General features: G+C 43.1%; 2 protein-coding genes across 5 annotated transcripts in view; both read right to left on the reverse strand.

Annotated features, from left to right (window-relative positions):
* Nucleotides 1–1,384: 1,384 nt before the first annotated feature.
* GRPEL2 (GrpE like 2, mitochondrial) lies at nucleotides 1,385–10,493 on the reverse strand. The gene is made up of 4 exons (XM_008014933.3): nucleotides 10,309–10,493; nucleotides 7,806–7,959; nucleotides 6,496–6,577; nucleotides 1,385–4,983 (listed from the first exon to the last, which is right to left on the reverse strand). Exons 1-4 carry the CDS (start codon nucleotides 10,383–10,385, stop codon nucleotides 4,619–4,621), a joined length of 678 nt encoding a protein of 225 aa, XP_008013124.1. The 5' UTR covers nucleotides 10,386–10,493; the 3' UTR covers nucleotides 1,385–4,618.
* A 3,330-nt stretch (nucleotides 10,494–13,823) lies between these two features.
* AFAP1L1 (actin filament associated protein 1 like 1) overlaps nucleotides 13,824–27,546 on the reverse strand; it is a 68,089-nt gene continuing 54,366 nt past the window's right edge. For all 4 annotated transcript variants that reach the window (XM_038006181.2, XM_008014931.3, XM_038006186.2 and 1 more), the window contains 4 exons: nucleotides 24,035–24,199; nucleotides 21,419–21,597; nucleotides 18,190–18,318; nucleotides 13,824–15,924 (listed from right to left, as the gene is read on the reverse strand). In XM_038006181.2, coding sequence (XP_037862109.2) covers nucleotides 15,901–15,924; nucleotides 18,190–18,318; nucleotides 21,419–21,597; nucleotides 24,035–24,199 — 497 coding nt within the window. In that variant the 3' untranslated portion in view covers nucleotides 13,824–15,900. The remainder of the gene's footprint in view (nucleotides 15,925–18,189; nucleotides 18,319–21,418; nucleotides 21,598–24,034; nucleotides 24,200–27,546) is intronic.

Below are 27,546 nucleotides of genomic sequence, written 5' to 3' on the forward strand. Positions count from 1 at the left end.
CACTGCACCTTAGGCAGGACTCAGTGAGATCAGCTCATCTGTTCCATGTGGTATCATTTGAGGCTGCTCCACTGGGTGTGGGAGGATCCATCTTCAAGATAGCTCACTGGCTGGCAAGACAGTGCTGGCTCAGCTGAAAGCTCAACCAGGGCCCTCAGTTCCATTCCACAGGCTACTTCAGCTTGCTCTTGGCATGATGGTAAGGTTCCAAGGGTGAGCATCTCAAGATAGGAAGTGGGGATACCAGTTTTTTAAGATTTGGGTCCAGAAAATAGCAGTGTCACTTCCACTGTATTCTATTGGTCAAGCAATCACAAAGCTCCAAGGAGAATCAAGAATGGACATGTGCCCTCCTCAATAAAGGGGTCAAGAAATTCTGGAGCCAGGTTTTAAAACTACAGTGAACTTGAGAGCATGGACAACATCTGAGTGGAGAGGAATAAGAATATACTCATTGACTAGCACTGGGAATATGGGACAAATGGTTTATGGAGCTACAGTGTATAGACAGGATTGGAAAGATAATGAAAACGCAAGACCAAATCCCAGGGAAGGCTGGCCCAACAGAGGGCCATTCAGCCATGAATCTAGGTATATGGAAGCTAGCTGAGAAGCAGAGGTAAAGACAAGGCCAGGCAGTCACAAGGTGGGAAGGACATGGGGAAGCTGAAGGTCGGAACAAGGCCAAGTGTCTATAATCTGGTTAGGAGAATAGTCAGTAATCCAGCAGTACAAGTGCAGTAGTCAAAGGAAATAAGACACCTAGAACCAAAAGGTGAACCCAAGAAAACAAGTCAATGCCAGAAAAAAGGGCAGAAATAGGGCTGGGCACAGTGGCTCACGCCTGTGATCCCAGCACTTTGAGAAGCCGAGGCAGGTGGATCGTCTGAGGTCAGGAGTTTGAGACCAGCCTGGCCAGTGTGGTGAAATCCTGTCTCTACTAAAAATACAAAACATTAGTCAGGTGTGGTGGCAGGTGCCTGTAATCCCAGCTACTGGGGAGGCTGAGGCAGGAGAATCGCTTAAACCTGGGAGGCGGAGGTTGCACTGAGCCGAGATTGCGCCATTGCACTCCAGCCTGGGCAACAAGAACGAAACTCCATCTAAAAAAAAAAAAAAAAAAAAAAAAAAGGCAGAAATAGGAATCCAGATCTAAGAAATATATAGGAATCAGAAAGAGGCAAATCAAGGAGGAATAAAACAGACAAGACTTCAACATGAAGGCAGGGTGGGGAAAGCCCACACTGCATCCACTTGGCTGTGCTGCTGTGAGATCTCAAGGTACCTCTCCAGAGCATCAGTGAGGCAGGTCAGCAGTCATGAAGTGACCATAACGTTCCGTATACAACACCAATAGGCAGACAAAGACTCTAAACATCTGAACTCCAGTTACTTCAATTCAGGTTTTATTAAAGTTGTTTCTGAATATTTTTTTTCAGTGATCCTTGTTCTGATGAATATTACATTTTATCCTTAGTTTTGCTCATTTGATTTTGCTTTAGTGTTTTAAGAACTTATTTATCAAATCCTTTGCAATGAATGAGAGCACCAAATAATGTATCAATACCCAACTGCCTGATTCCTTTATAGCAGTAAGAAAAGTCAGTAAAACATCTGTACAGTACAAGTACTAAAACATCAAGATCCCCTCTTCAAGTGAGAGTGAGCCAAAGCTTCCTTAGCATCATCTGCAAGCCAATGTCTTTTCACTATACCATTAAGATGAAAATAACTAAGAGCACTGACACAATTTTCTTGCTCTTTCCATCTAAAAATGTGGGTTTCTTGTGGTGTGGCTAATTTTTAAAAAACCAGAAAATGGAAGGAAAATAAGTCAGTGAATGATTAGCTTACAAGTTTTTTCTACTCATCATTAACCAGTCTTCTCTTTTTCCTAAAGTTTAGACAGCCATAAAAAGGCAGGAAAAACAATGTACATAATAAAAAAATAAAAATAAATATCTGAGAGCCTACTGTAGTAGGCATTTAACACATTTCACTTAATCCTCACAACGCTGTGAAAGAATTATTATAATCATTTTACAAATAAAGAAACAGGCTCAGAAGGGTGAAATGACTGGTGCCTAAAGTCACGCAGGTGACTGAGCTGGGATTTAAGTTCAAGCCTATGCCCTAATATGCTGCTTAGGCTCCCCAGAGCCCTTCAACTTGAGATTCTTACGATTATAGCTTCATCTTCTAATTCTAAATTTATACTTTTAAGTCTGCAAAACTACTGAATAATAAAAGAACCTAAAATTATTCTCAATTTACTTGCCAAAATGGGAGGTATTAGAGTATTAGAAAATTCTTCTAGCCTGGGCAATATCGTGAGATCCCACCTGTAAAAAACAAACAAAAAACCAAAAAAAAAAAAAAAAAAAAAAAAAATTGGCCAGGCGTGGTGGTGCACTTGCCTGTAGTCCTGGCTACCTGGTAGGCTGAGGTGGGAGGATCACTTGAGCTCGTTAGGTACAGACATCTCTTTTGGTAATCATAACATTCCATACCTAAAGTTGTTGTTAATTGTAATTAATGGTAATGATAGCTAGCAATAAAAAACACAGAGTAATTACAATCAGCTCATTTTCTTATTGTCACCATGTGTCTATCTCACAGAAAGGAAGGTAAAAAAAGACAACTTCCTATTGTGAACCTTGATTGTTCATTAAATTTACAATATACACTTAGCGGAATGCCAAAAGATGTTCTGGTTTTAAAAGCTTATCCACCAGTCTTTTGATTGCATTTTAAAAGTGCATATTTGTTTTTTAAGGGTCTAAATCCAATGAAGATGGTAGGGCCCACAAGGAGATGGCTTTACTGATACATTTGTGTGCTGTCTTAGAATTATCTACAATGTATAAGAGGATAACTTTTCACCACTCCACTGAATGCCATAGAGTTCCTGCGGAAAATGGATTTATTTTATGAGTAATAACTTCAATCTAAACCTATATAATCTAGATATCCAACAACATCTGATTGTCTGCTGCAGACTTAATTGCATGCCCATTAATCTTAAATAATTGACATTAATATCTAGTTGTTCTTTATTCACATTCTTACTGCAATTTAGTCAACAGAGATTATTTTCCTTGTGTCCAGTCCTAAAATGACTAGATTTTCATACTTCAGAAGCAGAAAGGGTGAGATCTGATCATTAAGGCTTCTTCCAACATTAAAATATCCATAATTGACTGCCTTCCTAAAATCTGACAGATGTATCATTCATGAAGTCATTTATTGGACAACTCTTTTACAGAACACCAGCTATAAGACTGAAAAAAACCACATAGGCCCATTAATTCTAGGAGGTTAATATATAAAAGGTGAGCTCAATGTTTACACAAATGTGACTTAACAGATACAAAGAATAGGAAATAAAGCTTGTCAGTATAACAGAGGTAGTGATCTGTGAGTACCAACTTAAAAAAAAAAAAAAAAAGAAAAACAACTTTGCGGGCGCAGTGGTGAATGCCTGTAGTCCTAGCCACTTGGCAGGCTGAGGCAGCATTGCTTGGGCCCAGGAGTTGGAGGTCAGCCTGGGCAACACAGGAAAAAAAAAAAAATTGCTAAGAGGAGAGAATACTTATGTTAAGTGCTCTTATCACAAAAAATAACATAAACAGAGCCGGAGGAAACTTAAAAAAAAAAATTCAGCGTAACTATTAATAAATGAAATGAGAAATCATGGGAACCTAACACTTTTGTACTGATCACCATCTCCCATCATTTAGTAAAGGATTATAAGGCAAAACTGACAAAGGGGAAGAGGAATAAGGGCTGGTGTAGTTAAGTTGTAGGTAAATTACCCAAATAGAGCCATCTGGGTCATTAGCTGTTAGTGCTGCCTCAATTTGCCTGAAATGATTATATGACAGGGAGGCTGAAAATAATTTGAAGATAACTCAGAGCAAAGACAGCACAAGACTTTTTGGCCATTCTTGCTTGAAAGGGTCCTGGGTATCTCAAATTTCAATGTTCCTTGCCTTCCAAGTCTCACCTAGACCTTTAGCCCCTGCAAATGGGGATGAGAAAGGGGTGGGGTATGGGACAATGATGTGAGCATAAAGCCTATCTAGCTGGGATTACAATTACAAAAGATGGCTAAAAGGAAAAAACAAAACAAAAGGTAAAGTCCTGAAAATCTATGTGTATAAAAATCAATCCAAATGATCTAAATTTATACAACCATGAAGCTTTATCCTCTACGTACCCAAATGTTGAACCAATCCCCACCATCTCCTTTTTCCACGAAATACACAATACTATACAATTCCTATTATAGGGACCGCTAGGAAGAAACACGTAGTTGAAAACACCTAGTTAAAAGGATTTTGGATTCAAATTTATCACAGTACCAATTTTCCTAAACATGTTTTGATAAAGGCCATCGGAACACTTGTCACACTGTTCAAATGCCCAATGGTAAGACTTCTGATGAGACCAAACAGGTCACGTTAAATCAATAGAATATCTTAGAAATAAAGCCAATATGACTAAATCCAAAATATATCACATGAAGTACCTCATGTACAATACAAACCTAGTTTAATAAATAAAAGAAACATAGGTGACTGCGCTCTGGGAGAACATCCAGCTCCTGATGGTCTCTTCACAGTCTTCTCTGAGACTCCACTGCCACTTCCACTCGGGCAAGCCTAATGGTGCGGCCATGAAGTTTGTAGCCATCTTGTCTTACTAATGCCACGGTGCCAGGCTGCACCCCAACACCAGCTGGCACATGACAGATGAGTTCATGCTCATGGGGATCATATTTGTCACCAATGGGTGTCAGCTTCTCCAGGCCATGCTTGGCAAACACACTTTTCAGCTTTGCTTCTAAAAGCAACAGCCCTCGGAAGACCTTCTCCAGAGTGAGCTTTTGGTTCTCAGGCTCTGATTCTTCAGAAATGCACTCTGTAGTCTTCTCCAAAATGTCAGCCACCTCCACCAAGTCCTTACAGAAACTCTGGATTCCTGCAGAGAAGCCAGATATTTTTATTGTTTGTGAGGAAATCACTCTGCCCTTGGGCATAGACTTTGTGTAAGGCCTAAATAGATGGCTAGTATGCTGAGTAGTCCAGCAAGTGGAAAGGCTGCCACATAGGACTCAGAGATCATCACTGATTACCACCCCAACCCAACTGACAAGTCAGTGTCTCTCTCAGAAGGCATATATGACCAGGAACCTGACTAGGAAATGAAAAAGACAGAACTCAAGAACTAGGTAAGACTATATACAACAGGCTTAAGCCTGTCCTTTAAAAACAACTATTTTTATATTTATGTATCGTGAATATATATAGTATATATATATAGAGAGAGAGACGGAGTCTCACTCTGTCACCCAGGCTGGAGTGCAGTGGCTGGATCTCAGCTCACTGCAAGCTCCGCCTCCCGGGTTTACGCCATTTTCCTGCCTCAGCCTCCCGAGTAGCTGGGACTACAGGCGCCCACCACCATGCCCGGCTAGTTTTTTGTATTTTTTTAGTAGAGACGGGGTTTCACCGTGTTAGCCAGGATGGTCTCGATCTCCTGACCTCGTGATCCGCCTGTCTCGGCCTCCCAAAGCGCGGGGATTACAGGCTTGAGCCACCGCGCCCGGCCTATATTTTTATGTATCATGAAATTTTGTTGCTATTTGCTTGTATTATGTACATTTTGAAAATTCCTGCCTGTCCCGGTTGTGCTAAGGCATACATTCTCAACAGGAACAAGACATTAATATTTCATGAGAAGGGCAATAACAATAAAAAAAGAAAGTCAACAACACTATGCTAAGGGTTGTCATGAATGGTTTATTCTTGAGGACTGGCTAAATAGGAACGCGAAAGTAAGACACAGCCATAGATGAGGCAAGTTGGCTACGAAGTTGCTGGAGATGGACCACAAAACTTGTCTGATTTTTGAAAAGAGTCATATGAACTGTTATAAGACAAAAGTAAATTCAGTTGTTGAGAAATCCCATTACTCTCAATTCTAAACTTGATTTTTCTTATGGAAATGAGGACAAGAAATGTCATCATTAGAGAGGTCTATGACACAATACCAAAGCTCCAGTGGGGGCTGGTGGGAGGCAAGGACTTTGTTAATCTAACTTCAGTCCAGGGACAGGCTTAAGGTCCTGTGTCAAAACAGGTAGCTACCTTGAAATCAAGGACTTTTTTTTTTTTTTTGAGACTGAGTCTCACTCTGTTGACCAGGCTGGAGCGTAGTGGCATGATCCTGGCTTACTATAACCTCTGCCTCCTGGGTTCAAGTGATTCTCATGCCTCAGCCTCCAGAGCAGCTGGGATTACAGGCGCCCACCACCATGCCCAGGTAATGTTTCTATTTTCAGTAGAGACAAGGTGTTGTCATGTTGGCCGCACTGGCCTCGAATCCTGATCTCATGTGATCTAACAGCCTCAGACTCTCAAAGTGCTGGGATTACAGGCATAAGCCACTGCACACAGCCAAAGACATTTTTATTGTAAACAAATCTCTCACCAAATATCTTGGCGTCTTCCACACATCTCTGGGTTCGCCTCCTTATGTTTTCACAATCAGCTACAGCTCTCTGGTATCTCAACTGAACATCAAAAGCAAAATCAAAAGGATGAGAAAACAAATGCTTATTGGTGGAAGAGAATGTTTTTGTTTACTTTACGAATTTCACCCTTCTGATAGGCTTTTATAAAACAAACTAGGAGTTATAGAAATTTTAGATCAGCTACTCCAAATCCCCAGTCAAAGCAGAAACCCACTCGTTAGCAGCACTGCTAGGTAGTCATTTAGCCTGGTAGTTCAAACTCCTAATGGTTTTAAGTTCATTATCTTGAGAAAAAGCTTTCTTTTTCACATTCAACCAACACTACCAACCTCCAACTTCCTTTCATTGACTTGAACTTAAGGATAACTGAGAATAAGTTTTAAAAGCATGTCATCTAGGCAGGGCACGGTGGTTCACACCTGTAATCCTAGCACTTTGGGAGGCCGAGATGGGCAAATCACCTGAGGTCAAGAGTTTGAGACCAGCCTGGCCAACATGGTGAAACCCTGTCTCTACTAAAAATACAAAAATTAGCCTGGCATGATGGCAGGCGTCTGTAATCCCAGATATTTGGGAGGCTGAGGCAGAAGCAGCATTTGAACCTGGGAGGTGGAGGATGCAGTGGGCCAAGATTGCGCCATTGTACTCCAGCCTGGGCAAGAAGAGCGAAACTACGTCTCATTAAAAAAAAGTATGTCATCTATTTGGAGGCAGTTATTTTACGCTCTTTAGTCTTTTTCTCTCTCATTCTTAATGCAATTCTTGCTTCTTTTAACTCCTGTCATAAGGTATGCTTTCCAGCCTCCTTACCATTCTATCTAGGTGGTTTTGCTTTGGAATTCCTCTGGTTTATCTATCTCCCTCTAAGTGTGTCTATCAACCCAGGACTGGGTCCAGTATGCCAGACGTGGTCATTTTCTCATCAGCAAAGAACAATGGTCAGTGACCTCACTCATTCAACATATACTTATTGTCTACTATATTCCAGGCACTGTACACCTCTTTTAATCTGCCAAAACATCAGATATCTAAGCGCTGTGACATAACAGGAAGCCGAAAAGAGATGACTATCTTTAGCCAGTGGTGTTTTTGAACTACTACAGTTTTTTTCTGCCCAGTATACCTAGCAAGGAGTGGAGGAGAGATGAGGGGTAGCAGATAAAGAGTCAATTAGGGAAAACTTCATTTTAAAAATTGACATGAAAAACTTTATGTGGACATTTAAACTAGAGAGACGATATGACGAACAAATATAAAATCGACTCACTGTTAAATCCTGGACTTCTTTCTCCAGTTTAATAGCTTTTACCCTTAAGGCTCGTTCAGCAAGAGAGGGCCCAAGCTCATCAGGAGGGTCCTCAGAACGGCAGTCCTCACCAGCAGTTCTTTGGGTGGCAGTGCTGAATGGAAGTGGCCATCCCCTGTAACAGGAAGGAGGTGGTGCATAATGAAGAAATGCCATCATAAGCCAAAATTACAACCAAGTTTAGAGATCAGAGATCTTCCCAGATTGAATCTCTGGAGAAAGTGTTTTCAGTTATAGTAACAAATGAACACTTACGAAGTCCTTACCATGTACCAGACACTTTGAGTCATCTTTTCCTCTCACAACAATATGTGGATAAGTCCTATCATTATCCCTATTTTACAGATGAGAAAACTGGTGCTGAGATGCTTAAGGCATAATGGCCTGCTCAAGATCACATAGTTGGTATTCTGCTGGGTTAGGACACTAAGCACCAGGCAGCAGAAATAGCCAGAACTGGGTATACAAAAGTCAGCATAAGGAAACCAAATGCTAATAACCAGAACCAGAGAAGCATTATCATAAGTGGGCATTCAAAAAGTCATACAGTTCTGGTTCAACCTTCCATCTTACAGATGGGGGAAATTTAGTCCAGTAAAGGGACCTTATCAAACTGGAGTTAGGCTTAGAATTCTAAGCCTTCCTCACCACAAGCTGTAAGGCTTTTAGGAGAACCTGTGCTGAGAAAGGAATTCCCACCTATATATAAGATCAAGTCAATGAAATACTTACAATACTATATGTTACTGCCAGTGAACTATAGACACAGGTGAAAATAGATCTTTGCATTCAACTAGTTATGTAATCTAGAATTTTGTACAACTAAACTGTTTTGACATTTAGTTCAGTTTACACAGGAAGAAATTCAGACTAGAGGCTAGTTTACAGCAAATCTTGGACTGTGGAAGTCTTGACCGCCAGTTCAAGGAAGTTTCCATTGCACCTCCTGGATCTTCGTAATTTGACTTTAAGTAAAATTATCCTGAAAATCAATCTGTGAGTACAAGAGTTCTTTAAAACAATTTATATGGACTGGCATATATTGTAGAGTGGTCCTTAAGGAGACGGCTGAGCAAATGCTTAAAGAGGGTAAAAGAGTCGGCTTTAAAAAAGGGAAGAGCATCCTGGGCAAATTTAAAGGTGTAGGCAAGAGGACTTGTATCTCCCCGACTTTCCAAGCTGCTCTTAAATTCAATTATTATAATCTGATGTGTGATTTTATAGACAGTTCCACATTCTGGGGTCAGAAAATATGGTCACTGTAGATCTGGGGATAATTACACACGGGGAAACACCTCCTTCTCCCTAAAAAACCACATTTATCCACTTGAACAAGCAGGTCAAAATATTCTCAGGGCCAGTTCAAAGGGAAAATGGCCAAAGCTTAGACCAAGAAATAGGGGTGGGGAGTTGTGGCCAATCTCAATTCCCGCTGCTTCAGAATTGGAGTAGGGAGACAGCTTATCAGAAGGAACCATTTTTCTTCTGGTCATTTCCTTACATCACCAACAAGCTGCCAAAAAGACTTGAGAACGGTAAACAAAACCAAGTCCCGAAACCCTGAATGCAACCTCTTACTTAGGTGCTAGGGTAGGATGTTGGGTCAGGTGTGTTAAGATAAAAACGGTGACATATATAGTTAAGCACATTTACCAGATTCTCCCGTAGCTTACTTTACTATTCAGAGGTCCAACCCTACCTCGTACTCAACCATTTTTATTCTCTTTCCCAGGAAGAAACAGTGTAGAGGCAATAGTCTCTGAGAAAATTAATTAACATCGCTCATTAAATAAGAGCGCCGATTCTAATGCCCTGGTTTCCAGCTCGGGTTCCACCACTTCCCAAATATTTAAGTTTGGAAAACTTACTCAACTTTTCTAAACCTCAGTTTCCTCAATTACTAAATAGGGAATAATAAAAAGAACCACCCATAGATCTGCAGTAGGCCTCGTAAGCGCCCAATATAAGCTGCCGATGAATAAAGGCAGCAAATGGAACTTGTCTCCCGAAGGCTGATGCAATGGCCGTTTGGAGAAACCAAGTTCAGCGGCCTCCTTTTACTGACAGGTACAACAGTGCCCGGATAACGGAGAAAGGACTGGCCTAAGGTCACGCGGAGTGAGGGGAGAGAACCCAAATCTACTCACGGGTACCACAGGCTGGGACAAGAGGCCGGGAGAGAGGTACATCCCTCCCTTGGGGGCTTAAGAGACTTCTCACCTTCCAGGCCATACATGACCTCGGATCTCCCCCAACTTCCTCGGCCTAAGAAAGAGGTGCGGCTGGGGGCCTCAGTTTCCCGGTCTGTAAAATGGGGCCGTGAGTGCATGGTCGTAGAGGCCGAGAGGCTTGGTCCCCTCGACTATGTTCAGGTAACTCTCGCTCTCTAGCCCACAACCACCCGGGCTGGCTCGCTGGCCCCGCAGAGTCCTCACGCTACCGACCCCCCGCCTGCAATGCTTACTTGCTCTCCCATGCGGCAGTCGAGGCCAGTAGGCGCTGCACCCGCAGCCGGCCCGCCCACAGCGACCTTACGGCCATGTTTCCGACTTGGGCTGAGGGAGGCAGCGCACGCGCACTCGCTGCGAGTGAAGAGACGCTCCCGCTTAAAAACCAGCCTTTGCGGGCGTTTCCCTCTCAGGCTTCCGGACAGGAACGCTATACTTCCGTTTGCCTTGTGGCCCGCGCAGTTCCCCATCCGGTCGTTCGGAGCGATCGCAACACTTCCGGCTTTCAGTGGGTTTCGCGAGTAGGCCAGGTCCTAGTGGTAACTACAGAGGCTCCATGCTGGGCGCAGGGTCGGCGGCAAACAAAGCAGATAATAGCTGTGTCCGCATGGAGCTTACTTGATGTTATGAGCGATAAACAGATACAAGCGGGATGTAAAGTCAGAATATGAGCGGTGTTTAAAGGTGAGGAGCAGGTGTTGCGGAAGCCTGGAATAGAAATCTAGCCGTGTGGGAAGTTTTCCCAGAGGAAGCGGGTATTTGAGCTGAGCTGAAGAAAGGGTTCAGGCAGAGGGAAACATCTGCAGAAGCCTAATAAAGAGTGAAGAGTATTGCATGTAAGGGACTGAAATATACAGAGGCGGGAGGGCAATAGGACTAGTTGTTAGGTAGGGCTAGATCACGTGAACGGTTTAAAACATTGCAGCCTGAACCATTGCCTATCACTCCTCCCAGCCTTTTTCTCGAATGCCCTTCTTATCGACTTGTTTTTTAAATGGTGTGTATTTTCTCATTTCCTCTCATTAAAATATAAGCTCTTTTAAGGCAGAGATATTGTCTATTCATTCCCATTGAGCAGTGCCCTAATTAGGTGTTCAAAATTATTTCTTTTTTGAGATGGAATCTCACTCTTATCACCCAGGCTGGCGTGCAGTGGTACAATCTCGGCTCACTGCAACTTCTGCCTCCCAGGTTCAAGCAATTCTCCTGCCTCAGCCTCCCGTGTAGCTGGGATTACAGGCGCCCACCACCATGCGCAGCTAATTTTTGTATTTTTAGTAGAGACGAGGTTTCACCATGTTGGACAGGCTGGGCTTGAACTCATGACCTCAGGTGATCCGCCTTCCTCGGCCTTCCAAAGTGCTGTGATGACAGGCATCAGCCACCGCCCCCGGCTTTAAAAATTTTTTTTTGCTGAATTTAGTCTGATTCTGATTGCAATGGAATATGAAAATAAATAAAATGTAAAAGCTATTGGAACCTCCCAAATACTTTAAGCTTTGAGAGAAATGTGGCTGTGGTCTGAGTCCATGTAGCAGAGCAGAAACCAGATTTCTCCCCTCTCAATCACTGATGTTTGTAATAGATGGCCTCCTTTGTTGTCCTGTACCAAACTCAGACCAGATGGTGCCCTGGATTGAACTGACCCCACGACAGTTACACCTGCAGGGTGTGATGTTAAATATACCTTTCTTGAAGGAAAAAGACCACCTTAACTACTCAGATCGTTGTAACTATGCATTAAGCCTTGCATAGAAAGATGTTGAAATTCTGTTAAACCTCACTGAGTACAAACTTCTATGCTTTGGAACACTGACTTCCATCCTTTATAAGACAGACATGTTCTTACATTCTGTGCTTCCCGGGCAGGCCATCCTCAACCTTTGTGCTTGAATAAACTCTCTTTAAACTAGATTCTGACCTTTTACATTATTTTACATTGACAGGGAACATGTGACAAAGGCTTTACGTGTTTAAAGAGTCACTTTGCTCTGTGGAGCAGATTGCAAGGTGTAAGAAAAGAGCTACGGAAGGCAGTATGTTGCAGTAGCCCAGGCAAGACGGGGCTATGTTCTGTCCTGGGAGAACAGAGACATTCCTAACCACTCTAAAGTAACTGTGTCCAGCACCCTTTTTGTTTCTTAGTATTTTATTTCTTTTGCTTCCTTGTTAAAAGTTTGTTCCTCCAACTAGAATATGAGCTTCAGGAGGTGTCTGGCTTGTTCACCACTGATTTCTGACATTTAGTATAGTAGGTACTCAATAAATATTTGCTGAATGACTTAAGTTGGATAGTGTCAGTGAAGATAGGAAGATATAGATGAACTTTAGAGATTTAGGATGGAAAGCTGACAGACTACGAGGATGGATTGGTGACTGGGGTCCAGGACACTTGGAGTTGCCAGCCTAGTTACTGGAGAGCCCCTAAAAAGTTTTTTTTTAAGGGAATGGGAAGTGTTCCTTGAGCACTCTGAATCTTGTCGTAACATAGGTTATTTGTACTATAGTTATTTGGGTCAAATTTTCTTTCCTGCTTGTCTGTGAGTTCCATGAGGACAGAGCTGGAGTATTTTCATCTTTTTATCTAATCCGAGGCCCAACTCAAATGTGTCATGACCAATAACTTATATTTTCTTTTTGGCCTTATGAAAAGGGTGACATGGTTTAGGAAGGTATTATGATTCTCTTTTACACGTGAGCAAATTGAGGCTCAGAAAGGTTGGTAAACCTGTGCAAGACGCCCCAATAAGGAAACAGTGACAGTAGAATTCTGACAGACTGAACACTTGGCAGTGTTGGGAAGGATGGAACTTCAAGTCTACTTTAGATCTGTGGTTCACACTTTGAAAAAACACAACCAAATAAGGCATTTTTTTTTTTTTTTTAAAGATGGAGTCTTGCTATCGCCCAAGCTGGAGTGCAGTGGTGTGATCTCAGCTCTCTGCAACCTCCGCCTTCCGGGTTCAAGTGATTCTCCTCCCTCAGCCTCCTGAGTAGCTGGGACTACAGGCACATGCCACCGTGCCCAGCTAATTTTTGTATTTTTGGTAGAGATGGGGTTTTACCATGTTGGCCAGGCTGGGCTTGAACTCCCGACCTCAAGTGATCCACCTGCTTCGGCCTCCCAAATTGCTGGGATTACAGTAAGCCACCATACCTGGCCTAAACAAGGCATTTTAATAACCAAGAACAAGTGGCATCTGTGCCTTAGCCATTTTGCTTACATTTCTCCTAGCTGCCTAACATTCATCAGGTTGCTGCTTGCATCCATGCATTCACTCATCTGTTTATTAAGTGCTAGTGTGCTTCTGAATGTTGCAGTACAAGGGGAGGGAGATATATGGATGACATAGAGCTTTAAAATTAAGAATAAGGCTCTAGGGTCAGACTTCTTATATTTACATGCTGGTGGAGCCAGCATAAGAACTATGTGAGCCTGGGAAAGTTACTTGACCTCTCTGAGCTTCCATTTCCTGAACTGTGAAAACTAGGATAATACAGCTTATCTCAGGGTTTTAGTGAAAACTAAAGGGATAGTACCTGGAAAAGTGGTTAGTTAGCACTAGGACTGGCTACCTAATTTAGAAGGCAAGAGGAAAAGCAGAACCCCTTGTTCAAATATTATGAAGAAGGCAACAGTAGAGCATTAAACCAAGAACAGGGTCCTTCTGAGCATGGGGCCCTGTGTGACTGCACAGGTTGCATGCCTGTGAAGCTGGCCATGGCTGACACAGTGCCTGACACATGGTGAGTGCTTGAAAAATGTTAATTATTAGTCACCCCCAGCCACTCCTCTCAGAGTTCAAGATTTGTTGGTGAGAAAAGACAACCCCAAAATAACTGCATAAGAAAGAATATGACAGACACTGAATACATAGTTGGAGAGTTAGGTGACATTCCAGGATCCACATTTTTAAAAAAGAACACTGAAAATCTGGAGTATGTGAGCCCCTTTAGCTGTGAAAACACAGATGGAATTTGGATGAAAACTCTCAGTTATGTATTGGTTACCTTTTAGCTTTTGGTGGCTGTAATTACCATGTAGGAGTAGTTTCTTCCTCAGTGGAAAGAACGCAGGCTTGTGAGTCAGACATTTCCTATATAGCTAATAATAAGAGCCACTTTTTTTTTTTTTTTATAGATGGGGTCTTGCTATTTGCTTAGGCTGCAGTGCAGTGGTGATTCACAGGCATGATCATAGTGCACTAGTCTCAAACTCCTGGGCTCAAGTGGTCCTCCTGCCTCAGCCTCCTGAGTAGCTGGGACTATAAGCGAGTACCACCATGCCTGGCTAGTGAAAGCCACTATTGACTGAGCATTTCCTATTTCTCAGACACTATGCAAGATGCCTACTATGTATTATCTTATTAAATCTTCCCAACAATCTTGGGAGAAAAGTAACAATTGTTAGCCCCATTTCACAGATAAGAAAACAAGAATCAGAGTGGTCAAGTGACTTTCCCAAGGTCACCCAGCTGGTCATCAGAGGCAGGGCTCAAACCTAGCCCTATCTGGATCTGGGCTTATAACCTCTAAGTCCTATGCTGTGCCACTAATCAGTGGGTGATTACTGGTCAGGTTATTTTTCCTGCTGTGGTCTCCAGCTACCTCAGAGGGTGATAAAATCTGAGTGAGGCTAAAGTCTGTAAAACCTTAGGTGGGTTAAAATATGTAAACCCTATAGCAAAGTGGCCATGGTTATTCTGAGATTTTCCTTCTTTCCTCTTGAGCTAAGCACTGGCTCTTAAGAGTTAAGTGGTTTTATCTTTATTGGAAGGAAATGTGTTAAATACAGACCCATAAAGTACCTACAGTGTTGAGACAGTAGTGAGTAGCACAGTAGGGAGACTGCCCAGGACTTGAGGTCCTTGGTCCCTCTATGAAAGTATCAAGTGTGTGTAAAAGGTTTAGCACCGAGGTGACAGAAAGAAGCCATCATCCTCTTATTTTCTCTTGGTTTTACTTAATATATAGAAGGGCAGACTAGTGGGCCTCTGAGTGCAAGATGAGGAATTCATTAGATTAATGACATATTGCCTCCTGGATTTCTAACCCATAGCTCCAAGAACCTCAGTGTCATAGAACATAGGTAAGGGACTTGATTTACTGAAAGACCCTACCTTACAACATCCTGTGGACATTAGAGCTCTGTGCTCCTGTCACTGAGTATCACTGTGAGCTTAAAATATGTCAGCTGCTCCATTTCTCTTTCCTTTTGTGTATTCAGAGCTCTGATTTTAAAACACTCAAATCTGGAAGATTCCAGTAGCTGCACTCTGTCTAAAGCAAATGAGGAATGACTGTAGAATTTGCATGTCCTCTACAGCTTTTGTTCACATGTATGCAGGCAGGGATAATGTTATTGATTGTTCAACCTGTTTGCCTTGCCCAGTGGTTGTCAGTAATGCCCAATATGAATCAAGTTGGAACAAGTGTGATCAGATTATCAGGTCTTGTCTCTCTACACTGCACCACCAATGCTTCAGCACTGCCTCCCTTTGCCTTAAGTACTGGGAGTGCGATGCTGTGAATGGGATGGAAGGGGTTATTCACATGTGTTTTCATTTCTTCTTCAGAAGGGAATCCCTCCATCCTCATTTCCACCCTTTGTAAAGTCATAAGAATGTTCTCCATTTCCCTCTTCCCTTCTACTTCTTCCCTCCCCATATCCCCTAAAATCATGCAGACAATAAAGGCTGGTCTTTTGGGTGCCCTGGAGAACGAGGGCTACTTCCTAGTCTTCTCTTGGTGTCTCCTTGTGAAAAAAGCATTTCTTCCTCAGGTGGACAAGCTGATATTTCCTTTGGAATGAAATCCTCATTCTCTTCCTAGGTCTTCTTCATTTCCCATTCCTGAAGTACAGAAAGACAAGACAAATCAATTTGTTGAATGGTCTAGTGTGACATGGATAAAAACATTTCATGGCACCTAGTTAGATGATCTCCACTGGCCAGGTTGCATTGGGTTCTAGCCCCCTCTCTCTCTTTCTGTGGCCCTGAGTAAGTCACTTCTCCATGCTGGTCTCTCTTGTCCCTTCATCCATTCTCAACATAGTTGCCTGAATGGTCTTTAAAAAATGTAATTTATATCCAAAACCCTTTGCTCAAAACCTTCCATCATGTCACAGCAAGATCTATTATGTTACAACAAGATCCATGGTTCCTCAGTGGCCTGAAAGGCTTTAGATAAAAGGCTGGTAAACGATAGTCTGTGGGCCAAGTCTGGCCTATTGCCCGTTCTCATATAATCCATCAGCTAAGAATGATTTTCTTATTTCTAAATGTTTGGGAAAAAAAATCAAAAGATGACTATCTCATGACACATGAAAATGATATGAAATTCAAATTTCAGTGCCTGTAAATAAGTTTTACTGGGTTAGGTACAGTGGCTCATGCCTGTAACCCCAGCACTTTGGGAGGCCGAGGTGGGCAGATCACGAGGTCAGGAGTTTGAGACCAACCTGACCAACATGGTGAAACCCCGTCTCTACTAAAAATACAAAAAAATTATCCGAGCGTGGTCGTGTGCACCTGCAATCCCAGCTACACAGGAGGCCGAGGCAGGAGAACTGCTTGAACCCAGGAGGCAGGGTTGCAGTGAGCTGAGATCGTGCCACTACACTCCAGCCTGGGCGGCAGAGCGAGACTCCATCTCAGAAAATAAATAAATAAATAAATAAATAATAAATAAATAAATAAAAGTTTTACTGGGACACAGCCGTTTTCATCATCATTTACATATTGTCCATGGCTATTTTCATGTGACAATGGCAGAGTTGAGCGGTTGTAGAACAGATCATATGGTTCAGAAAGCCTAAACTATTTACTCTCTGGCCCTTTACAGAAAAAGTTTGCTGACTGCTGGTCTAGATGATCTGGCCCCCCACTGGTTACTTCTCTGATCTCATCTCCTAATGCTCACCCTTTGTTCCCTTCACTGGAACCACCTGGATCTCCGTGATGTTCCTCAAATATTCCAAGCTTTTTCCCACTTCAGGGACTTGACACTTGCTCTTCTCTCTGCCTGGATCGTCCTTCCCTCAGGCCCCTGCATGGGTCTCTCCCTCACACTCCATTCAGGTCTCTGCTTATGTGTCACTTTCTCGAAAGGGCCTTTGCTGTCACTGTGCTTAAGCCCCTTTGGGAGGTTCATCTTCTCTGGCATCACATTATTTATGTGTGGTATTTAAAGTCTTGTCTTCCCAACTCTATGAGACCAGGGACTTTTTTGGGTTCCCTGTTATATAACCAGAAATTATAACAAGACTCACATATGGTAAGTCTTCAACAAATATTTGTTTAATGACTAACTGTAGGAAAGAATAAAGACTCTTCCCTCTCAGGCTCTGAAAATCAATTCCAACCTGAGGGACATAGAGCCGTGCTTTTTTTTTTTTGAGACAGGGTCTCACTTAGTGTCATCTAGAAATCCAGAAAGCTGTGAAACCGAAATATGTCTCCACTGTTTTGGTATAGACTCATTTGGTGGCAAAACTTGACCTGACCTGATATGAGGCTGTTTAAAATCTTTATTCATGCCATGTGCTATAAATATTCCTGTGTCTTGCTGTAGAATTGTTAACATGTTTGCTTACATGGTACCACCTGAGGACTTATTGGGGTTTTCATCATATATTAGTGTAGGTACCATATTACCTTTATAAAATCCAAAAAGTTCTGAAACATAGCTGACCCCCAAGAGTCACACAGAAGTGACTGTGGACCAGCATCCTGGAGGGAGCCATGGACTTAGAATTGGAAGACGTGGGTTTACTTACTTGCTTTTGCAGTGATATCTTGCATAGCCCTGGGCAAGTCCCATAGTCCTTGATTTTCAGTTACCTCATCAATGAAATGGGACCTGTCCTGTCTCAAAACACATTGTAGGCTCAGAAACCAGATGATTAAGCTTGTTAGAAATATGTGTTAACAAAGAGTGAATAGGTTCTGAATAATATCTGAGGATTACCGCTTCTGAGGAAGGTTCATGAGTTTCATTGCATAAATGCATTGGCAATTCTCTACCTTTCTCACTAGTTGATTTTTTGGTTTTGGGTGAAGTTCCATAAAAAGGGGGTTACCAGGTCTGTGATGTGATAAGCTGAACTATGGCTCTACCTTGGCTTTCTGTAGCACCCTTCCTTGGTTGGAGGCTACGATGGATGGGCTCCTCTTCCTCAGCTCAGAAACACAGTTGACAGGGAGAGATTGCTCTGGAACGCTGCTCTTGGGTTTATTTGCAGTTTCCTGTTGATGGCAATAAATAATTACATAGGTGAGATGTGGTGATGGCTACCGACACCCAGCCTGCCCTCAAAAGCATGAGGACACTTTATTATTTTTATTTTTAAGAGAGAGTCTCTCTTTGTCACCCAGGCTGGAGCAGAGTGGCGCGAGCTTGGCTCACTGCAACCTCTGCCTCCTGGGTTCAAGCAATTCTCATACCTCAGCCTCCCAAGTAGCTGGGATTACAGGTGTGCACCACCGGGCCTGGCTAATGTTTGTATTTTCAGTAGAGATGGGGTTTTGCCAAATTGCCCAGGCTGGTCTCAAACTCCTGGGCTCAAGCAGTTCACCCACCTTGGCCTCCGAAAGTCCTGGGATTACAGGTGTAAGCTACTGTGCCCAGCAGCATGGGAACTTTAAAATAAAAGGCACTGGCCAGGCGCGGTGGCTCATGCCTGTAATCCCAGCACTTTGGGAGGCCGAGACAGGCGGATCACGAGGTCAGGAGATCAAGACCATCCTGGCTAACACAATGAAACCCAGTCTCTACTAAAAATACAAAAAATTAGCGGGGCGTGGTGGTGGGCGCCTGTAGTCCCAGCTACATGGGAGGCTGAGGCAGGAGAATGGCGTGAACCTGGGAGGCGGAGCTTACAGTGAGCCGAGATCGCGCCACTGCACTCCAGCCTGGGCGACAGAGCGAGACTCCGTCTCAAAAAAAAAAAACAAAAAAAACCAAAAAGGCACTGAACAGAAGATACTTGAGGACCTTCAGATAATGATAATGACAACTAAAATTACTGAACCTCACTACAAAGCATTGTGTGAATTAGCTCCTTTAGCTTCTCAACAAGCCTATGAAGTAGGTACTATTATTAGTCATTCCATTTTATAGGTGAGGAAATGGGGAAGGTCAAATTGCTGTGCAAGGTCACGTGGCTGGTGAGTGGGAGAACCAGGATTCCAATCCCATAGCCCTTTCTTTCTTCCTTTCTTTCCTTCCCTCCTTCCTTTCTTTTTTCCTTCCTTCCTTCCTTTTCTTTTGTTCTTTTCCCTCCCTCCCTCCCTCCCTCTCTCCCTCCCTTCCTCCCTCCCTCCCTTCCTTCCTTTTTTTTTTTGTGTGTGTGTGAGACAGAGTCTTGCTCTCTTTCCAAGGCTGAAGGTCCACCTCCCAGGTTCAAGTGATTCTCTTACCTCAGCCTCCTGAGTAGCTGGGACAGGCATGTGCCACCATGCCCAGTTAATTTTTGTATTTTTAGTAGAGATGGGGTTTCACCATGTTGGCCAGGATGGTTTCAAACTCCTGGCCTCAAGTGATCCACCCATCTCAGACTCCCAAAGGGCTGGGATTATAGGCATGAGTTACCCTGCCTGGCCCCACAGTCTGACTTTTAACCTCTCTCCTGTATTCCTTCTCATTTTTGAAATTACCTTTACCCCTTACATTTTCCAGATAATTGCTTAGTATAATACCTTACTAGATGTAGTTCCTTAAGGGTGACATCGTAACAGCTAAACCTGCAAGGAATTTAGAGAAAGCTTCTCTTTATCTCCAAAGAATGTCAAAAGGATCCAAAACTGAGGGAAAAGTGCTCTGGAATGGGAATATCAGGTCATGCTGGTGGGAGGAAGCAGCTGGGATGAATGACTCAATGCTAGCTCCTCCACCAGCCCTCTGTGACTCTGGGAAGTTGTCCTTGGCTGACATGTTTTTCATCTATATAATGAGATTGGAAACACCCCATGGAAAGGAAGTGTAGGGGTGTAAGACACAGCACTGGCTCAATCAGGTGTGGTGTGACCAGGAAATGTGACCTGGGACAACAATAATAATGACACATTGCCTCCCGACAAGTCATACTTATCAGACAAGTTATTTCGTCTCTTTAAGTCTCAATTTCCTCACCCGAAAGCAGGCAAAACATTTATTCATTTGACAAATATTTCTTGCACTCCCACTATTTTTCTGTAACGGGTCAGGAATTTAATGATAAATGGATGTCCAATTCTTAACAAGAATAGAATCTAGTGGAGAAGACAGACATTGGACAAGCAAGGACACAAATATATATATACACACACATACACACAAATTGTGGTAAAGTGCTATGAGGAAGAATAATAGAGGGAGCTGTTGGTAATTTAGACCAACTAGGGTCAGTTTTGCTCTCCCAGGGAACATCTGACAATTTCTGGAGATATTTTGGTTGTCACTGGTCGGGGGGTGCTACTAGCAACCAGTGAGTAGAAGGTAGAGATGCTGCTTAACATTCTACTTGATATCCTTAGGTAGGACCTTAAGATCCCTAACATCCTGCTGATACACAGAATAGTCCCTTATAAGAAGGAGTTACAGGGCCAAAATGTCAGTAGTGCTGAGGTTGAGAAACCCCGGTGTAGATGAGGTCAGGGAAGTTCTCTCTGAGAGAGCCCCATTGGAGGTGAGTGAATCTTCCTCGCAGAGTTACTGGGAACATTAGAGATAATGGATACAGAGCCCTGAGGACAGGGCCTGGTACCCTGGAGATCCCAGGAGAGGGCATGTGAGACCGCTGTATTTTTTTTGTGGAGACAGGGTTTTGCCATGTTGCACTGGAGGGCTTTGGAGCAGGGCTCTGGAGTTAAGACTTCCTGGGTTTGGAATCCTGTCTCCCACTTCACTGAGTGACCTTGAGCAAGTCATTCGACATCTCTGAACCTTAGTTTCCTTGTCTGTCAACCCCTAAACTACCTCATAGGACTGCCATGAAGATTGTGTGAGATAATACAGGTTAAGATGCCTGTAGTAATGGATCACACATGCTTGTTATTCAACATATGGTAGCTCCTATTATCATCAATAACCCCAAGGCCATTTCTAAGATCACCTTTAGGGTAAAAATTCAAATGGTGATGCTGCTGTGGAGACAAGAACAGGCCAGAAAATCAAGAGAAATTGCTCCAAGAGTCCTCTTCCTAGCTGTGCCACCCATGGCATGCCCTTCACCTTTTTGGACTTCAGTTTTCTTGTCTGTAAATGGGCATAACCCCTACTTCCAAAGAGTGATCATGAAGGAGAGATCTGCAGTGTGTGGAGGGATACAGGAGTAGCTGTCCCTGGTATGGAAGGCCCTGAACTCACCCCACTCTTGGGCTTGCTGCTCATGGAGAGCCCCAGGGCTGGCCCTCCTGCCAGGGACTGCTGCAAGCGCTCCTTCACGGCCACCAGCTTCAGCTCCAGGTCAATCCGGCGCTCCTCCTTTGACCGACACTGAGCTTCCAGGGTGGCCACGGCTTCCTCCAGAGCCTTTAATTTTGCTCCTGAATCAAGATACATTGATAAGAAACAGCTGAACCTGACCTGAAGCGTCGGGGAATCTGGCAGGGCCTGATGCCTTTGTCTGCCCCTCCTGGTGGGCCTTTCCAGTCCCCAGTCTTGGTTAAGAGATGGACTCTGGGCTTGGGGTTCCAGTTCCATACTGGGGTTCCAGCTTCATAATGAGATGAGGTCTCATTATGGTCTTTATATGTCTGGTACCCATTTCACCATCTCCTGGAAATAGCACTCTGAGTTTTCATTGGGAAACCACCTTCCCCCTCTCATTCTGTCTCTCTTCTCTCTTTTTCTTTTTTTTTTTTTTTGAGATGGAGTCTCACTCTGTCGCCCAGGCTGGAGTGCAGTGGGTGATCTCAGCTCACTGCAACCTCTGCCTCCTGGGGTCAAGCGATCCTCCTGCCTCAGCCTCCCGAGTAGCTGGGACTACAGGCACACCCCAGCATGCCCAGCTAATTTTTGTATATTTAGTAGAGATGGGGTTTTGCCATATTGGCCAGCCTAGTCTCAAATTGCTGACCTCAAGTAATCCACCAGCCTTGGCCTCCCAAAGTGCTGGGATTACAGGCATGAGCCACTGCACCTGCCCCCCAGCCCCATTCTCTCTAGTTTGAGTGGGGCTGACTCTGCTTCTAGTTCAAGGGTTTGGCACATAACTTAGGTCTGCCCCGTAATCACAGCTCATCTTCTGGTGACAGTGATTGGATGAAGGATGAAAGTGGGACCAATCAGAGTGAATCCAGAGGGTTTTGTGGTGGTTGCTGGGAGGAGAAGCTCTCTCTGCTTGGGTTGGCTGGGAGGGCTGGGTGAGGGCTGGCATTGTGCAGCCATTGTGGCATCACAAGGGGAGAATGAAACCAAAGGAGAGAAGGGTAGAAGCATGAGTATGAGAAATAAGCTTCCTGGTGACATCATTTAAGTCCCTGGACCCCACTACACCAGATCACTCAATTTTCCAATTACATCTTCTTTTCATTTCTCTGCCAGTTTAGCTTTGGTTTCTGTTACTTGTAAACAAGTGTCATAGCAGGGCTTTACAGACACAGAAAAATAGAGATGAAGTCTCATTATGTTGCTCAGGCTGGTGTCGAACTCCTGCACTCAAACAGTCCTCCTGCCTCAGTTTCCCAAAGTGCTAGGATTACAGGCATGAACCATGGCACCCAGCCCACTTTTTCAATTTAATCTAACAAACCTATATTAGTACCTTTCTCATGCCAAGTGCTGTGTTGGGTCTTACCAGGTTTAAAAATCAGTTCCATTCTTTGCCCTGAGGGAGGCTGTGCTGGAGGGTTTTCCAGTAATGTTGAATTCTTTATATTCATCATTCACCATGTATTTAATGCATGCTTACCATGTATCAGGCATTGTCCTCAGCCCTAGATGTATCAGTGAACAAAGCAGACAAAGATCCTTGCCCTTATGGTGCTTACATTTGTGTGTCTGTGGCAAACAATAAATAATAAATATAATAAATAATCTGATATGTTACCAAGTGATAGTGCCATAGGGGAAAAAATTGAGCAGGACAAGGATAGTCAACTTGCTCCAAATCCTGGTTCTGACTCTCAGAAAATTCTTTATATGGAAACCAAACTGTCTTCCTGTGCCTTCCTCCTGTTGATTCTGGTTCTTGGCCACACAGAACAAGTCTTCTCCTTTAAACCAGAAGTTCTTAATCTGAGGTTCATGGAGTCTTAGGCAATCTATGGATAGGCTCCAGAGGCAGCCACATGAGCTCCTGAACTTTTTTTTTGCAACATTGTGAACTGTGGTGTTTCTTCTTAGAAAAGGGTCCATAGGTCCACCAGATTCTCACAGGGCTACATGTTTGTGGACATGTTCTATAGCAACAGGACTTCTGCTCCCTCTGGCATGTGGAGAAACCTTAGGCTTAAAGTGTGTTGAACTGCAGTTAGAATGCAAAGGAAACACAGCAGAAAATAGGGTGTGGAGAAGCCCAGAGCAGGCAGGGCCTGCTGAGGTCCCTGGTTTCAGAAGAGGATCCTGGGAAAGCGTCATGTCCATTATTCCCTGCACTAGGACCAATGTCTCACATATATCTGTGAATGAATAAAGGTGGAGTTCAAAATGACATCTCTTATTTCTTTGATTCTAAGGCACACTTCTATGCTTCACATTTCTAAAATCAGATTGCTGCTTACTATATTAAGTGTATACATTATTGTGATGCTTTTTCATCCCTCCAAAACAAGTTATTAAACTGATGACACTTTCTTTAATTGGGAGGAATGATGATGATAATGATGAAGAGGAGAAGAGGAAGAAGAGAAGGCGAAGGGGAGGAGAAGCCCACTTTTCTTGGGTTGGAAACAAGGTGACTTGTGCAAGAGACCTCCCTTTACTGTGTCCAAGGATGAGCTGGCCACCCATAGGTGCTCAGGACCACAATCACATAGGTACCTGGGCTGCTCCGAATGGCTTCTTTCAGTTCCCTCTTCTCCTGTCTCAGTGCTATCAGCTCTGTCCGAATCGTCTCTTTCTCTTTCTCCAGCTTCTCTTTTTCTACCAAGTACCTCCGGGCATCCTCCTCCGCTCGGTTCTTGCCATACTTGTATTGATTGGCACCTGCAGAGATGTGGGGAAGGGAAAGGCCCTCAGTTCTGACCTCTGGCAAAGGTACTTGGGTGGTGTCAGCTTCTCTCTCAGCCCCAAGTTCTCCATCTATAAAATGGAAATATTTAGACCAAGTCCCTTAGATATATTTAGTGTGAATCCTCTAAGGAATTAAGAAGCAAAAGGGAGGCCATAGGGCACAGGGACTAGGAGCAAGGCCTTGGAACAGACAGCCTGAGATTTGGGCATTTTTGACCTTCCTGGTTGTGTGACATTAGGCAAAAGAGACTGGTAGTGTTTTACTGTGCCTTTCCCCCTTGACCTTAGTTTCCTTATTTGTAAACAAGGATATGGATACAATTTACCTCATAGAGTTGTGGTAAGGGTTGAATGAGATGATTAATGAAAAGCACTTAGTATAGTAGGCAAATAGGGTTAGGTAATAATGATAATATTATTAAAAAACAAATTTGTGGTGTAGAACATACTTTGGTTTTAAAAGAACAAGTTTTATAGTCAGTTTTCAGATATCTATAAGACAAGGAGACCGTTCGGTATAACTCAGATCTCCAGAGATTCTAGACTTTGAGCTACAGTCAGTTATCCATTTTATTACTGGGGAAGGGGTTGGGGGAGGGAGGGACCTGGTGGTCTACTGTAGGTTCAACACTATGATGGACAATAAAAACAAATAATTATGGCAAAAATGTATTATTTACTATACACTAGGCACTATATGCTGAGCCATTTACTTGCATTCCCACTTAGTCATCATGAAAGTTATTTTTTTAATTGATTTATTTGAGACAGAGTCTCGCTCTGTCACCCAGGCTGGAGTGCAGTGGCGTGATCTCGGCTCACTGCAACCTCCACCTCTGGGGTTCAAGTGATTCTCCTGCCTCAACCTCCCAAGTAGAGTAGCTGGGACTACAGGTGCACGCCACTATACCCAGCTAATTTTTGTATTTTTAGTAGAGATGGGGTTTCACCATGTTGGTCAGGCTGTTCTCGAACTCCTGACCTCAAGTGATCAGCCTGCCTCAGCCTCCCAAAGTGCTGGGATTACAGGAGTGAGCCACTGTGCCCAGCCCACAAAACTTATACTATAATTAGTTTTCTTCTATTGTTGAGGAAACTGAGGTACACAGCAGTTAAGTCCCACTGCTAATGGTGGCAGAGCCGAGGTTAAACCCATGTCTCCATGTCTTTCTGACTCCAGGGTCCATGCTGTGCAATACTGCTCTAGCTGGTTCAAGGCCATAGTTTAACCTCTTGGGGAAAGTTTTACTTGTGTGTGTGTGTGTGTGTGTGTGTGTGTGTGTGCGTGCGCGCTATACAGAACTGCACGCTGCTTTATATAAGTCGGTGCAGAATAATTCCTGCAGTTTATGGATAATTGGGGGTCTTGTCTAGCCAGCTGCTGCAGGGATTGCAGTGGTCACCCAGTGACCCATGCAAAAATCAGTTCCTGACACAACTACCCTGCAGTTCAAGCCTGATCATAAATACAGCATGGAGGGCCTTCTGGCTTTCATTGTTACTGATGAGAAGTCAGCTGTTAATATTACTGGGATTCTCTTATACATGACGGCTTGATTTTCTCTTCTGCCTTCAACATTTTTTCCTTGTCTTTGGTATAAGCATTTTTACCATGATGTGTCTTTTGTAGATCTCCTTGCCTTTATCTTACTTGGATTTCACTGAGCTTCGTGGATGTATAGATTAATGTTTTTCAATAAATTTGGCAAGTTTCAGCCATTATTTGAATATTTTTTATGCTCATCTCTCTCTCTTCTCCTTCTAGTACTCCCTGTACACATATGTTTGTGCACTTAATGGTGTTCCACAATGCTCTGAGGCTCTGTCATTTTTCTTCATTCTTTTTTTTCTCTCTGCTCTTTGGTTTGCATAGTCTCTATTTTTCTATCATCAAGTTCACTGATTCTTCTACCAGGTCAAATTTACTGTTGTGCCCACTGAGTGAGTTTTTCATTTCAGTTATTGTACTTTTTGGCCTCATGATTTTTATTTGGTTCTTCCTTTTATAATTTCTATCTTTCTGTTGGAGGCCTCTATCAATATATTATCAATAATATATCCCATATGACTGTACTATGTAGTATAGTATAATATAGGATAGCTATATTTCATATAACTATAGTGTAGTTCCATGTACCTATACTGTAGTGTACAGTATAGTGTAGTGTAGTACTCAGCATAGTCTATTTCCTCCTGCAGTATGAAGCCAATTTCTCCAGAACAATGAGAAATACATTTCTTTTGTTTATAAGTTACCCAGCTTATGGAATTTTGTTATAGCAGGAGGAATGGACTATTATCAATAATATATTGATAGAGACTACCAATAATATAGGCTATTCATAATATAGACTATCTGTTAATACACTGTCATCTTCCATTCCTTTCTTTCTTTAAGCATGGTTTCCTTAAGTTCTTTAAATAATTTATAATGGCTGCTTTGAAATCTCTGTTAAATTCTACATTTGGGCCCTCTCTCAGGCAGTTTCTATGGCTTGATTTTTTCCCCTCTGTATGGGTCACATTTTCCTGCTTCTTCGTGCGTCTCATAATTTTTTGTTGAAAACTGGTCATTTTAGAGAATATATTATAGTATCTTTTGATATGCATCCCCCCAACTGGGTTGTTGGGTTACTTTCTTATTCGTTTAGTGACTTGTCTGAACTATTTTAGTGTAGTGTACTTCCTCTTGAAGTATGAAGGCACTGATGTTGCTCCTCAGAGGCCATAGCCTTGGCATGTGTACAGTCACTCTGGGGTGACAGCGTATTAGCAGGGATTTCTGACTCCTTCCCTAATCTCCTGTTAAGCAGTCCGCCTCTGTTGCTATTACACCCAGCTGTTAGGCGCTACTAATTGTCAGGTGTTTGCTCTATTGATTTTGACAATGCATAAATTACTCCACAGTCTGATCCAATTAAATTCAGCCCCTTTATAGGATAGTTGTGGAGGCTCATCTTTGAGATTTATTCTAACCCTAGGAGGGCTCTTTTTATTTAAAACAATTTCTTTAAACAAAATTTTTTTTCTTCTTTTTTTGCGACAGGGTCTCACTCTGTCACTCAGGCTGGGGTGCAGTGGCATGATCACAGCTCACTGCAACCTCTGCCTCTTGGGTTCAAGTGATTCTTGTGCTTCAGCCTCCCGAGTAGCTGGGATTACAGGTGCCCGCCACCATGCCTGGCTAATTTTTGTATTTTTAGTACAGACAGGGTTTTGCCATGTTGGCTAGGCTGGTCTTGAACTCCTGGCCTCAAGTGATCCACCTGCCTCAGCCTCCCAAAGTGTTGGGATGACAGGGGTGAGCCACCACACCTGGC

Source organism: Chlorocebus sabaeus, chromosome 23 (assembly GCF_047675955.1).
Source record: "Chlorocebus sabaeus isolate Y175 chromosome 23, mChlSab1.0.hap1, whole genome shotgun sequence".
Lineage (NCBI taxonomy): Eukaryota > Metazoa > Chordata > Mammalia > Primates > Cercopithecidae > Chlorocebus > Chlorocebus sabaeus.

Bases quoted from the DNA above. Each gene is read 5' to 3' on its own strand.
- GRPEL2 (XM_008014933.3), bottom strand. From the start codon at position 10,385: ATGGCCGTAAGGTCGCTGTGGGCGGGCCGGCTGCGGGTGCAGCGCCTA. The intron at 7,960-10,308 runs GTAAGCATTGCA...TTCCTGTTACAG, and splicing joins ACTGCCGCATGGGAGAGCAA to GGGATGGCCACTTCCATTCA. The intron at 4,984-6,495 runs GTGAGAGATTTG...GCTTCTCTGCAG, and splicing joins GGAAGACGCCAAGATATTTG to GAATCCAGAGTTTCTGTAAG.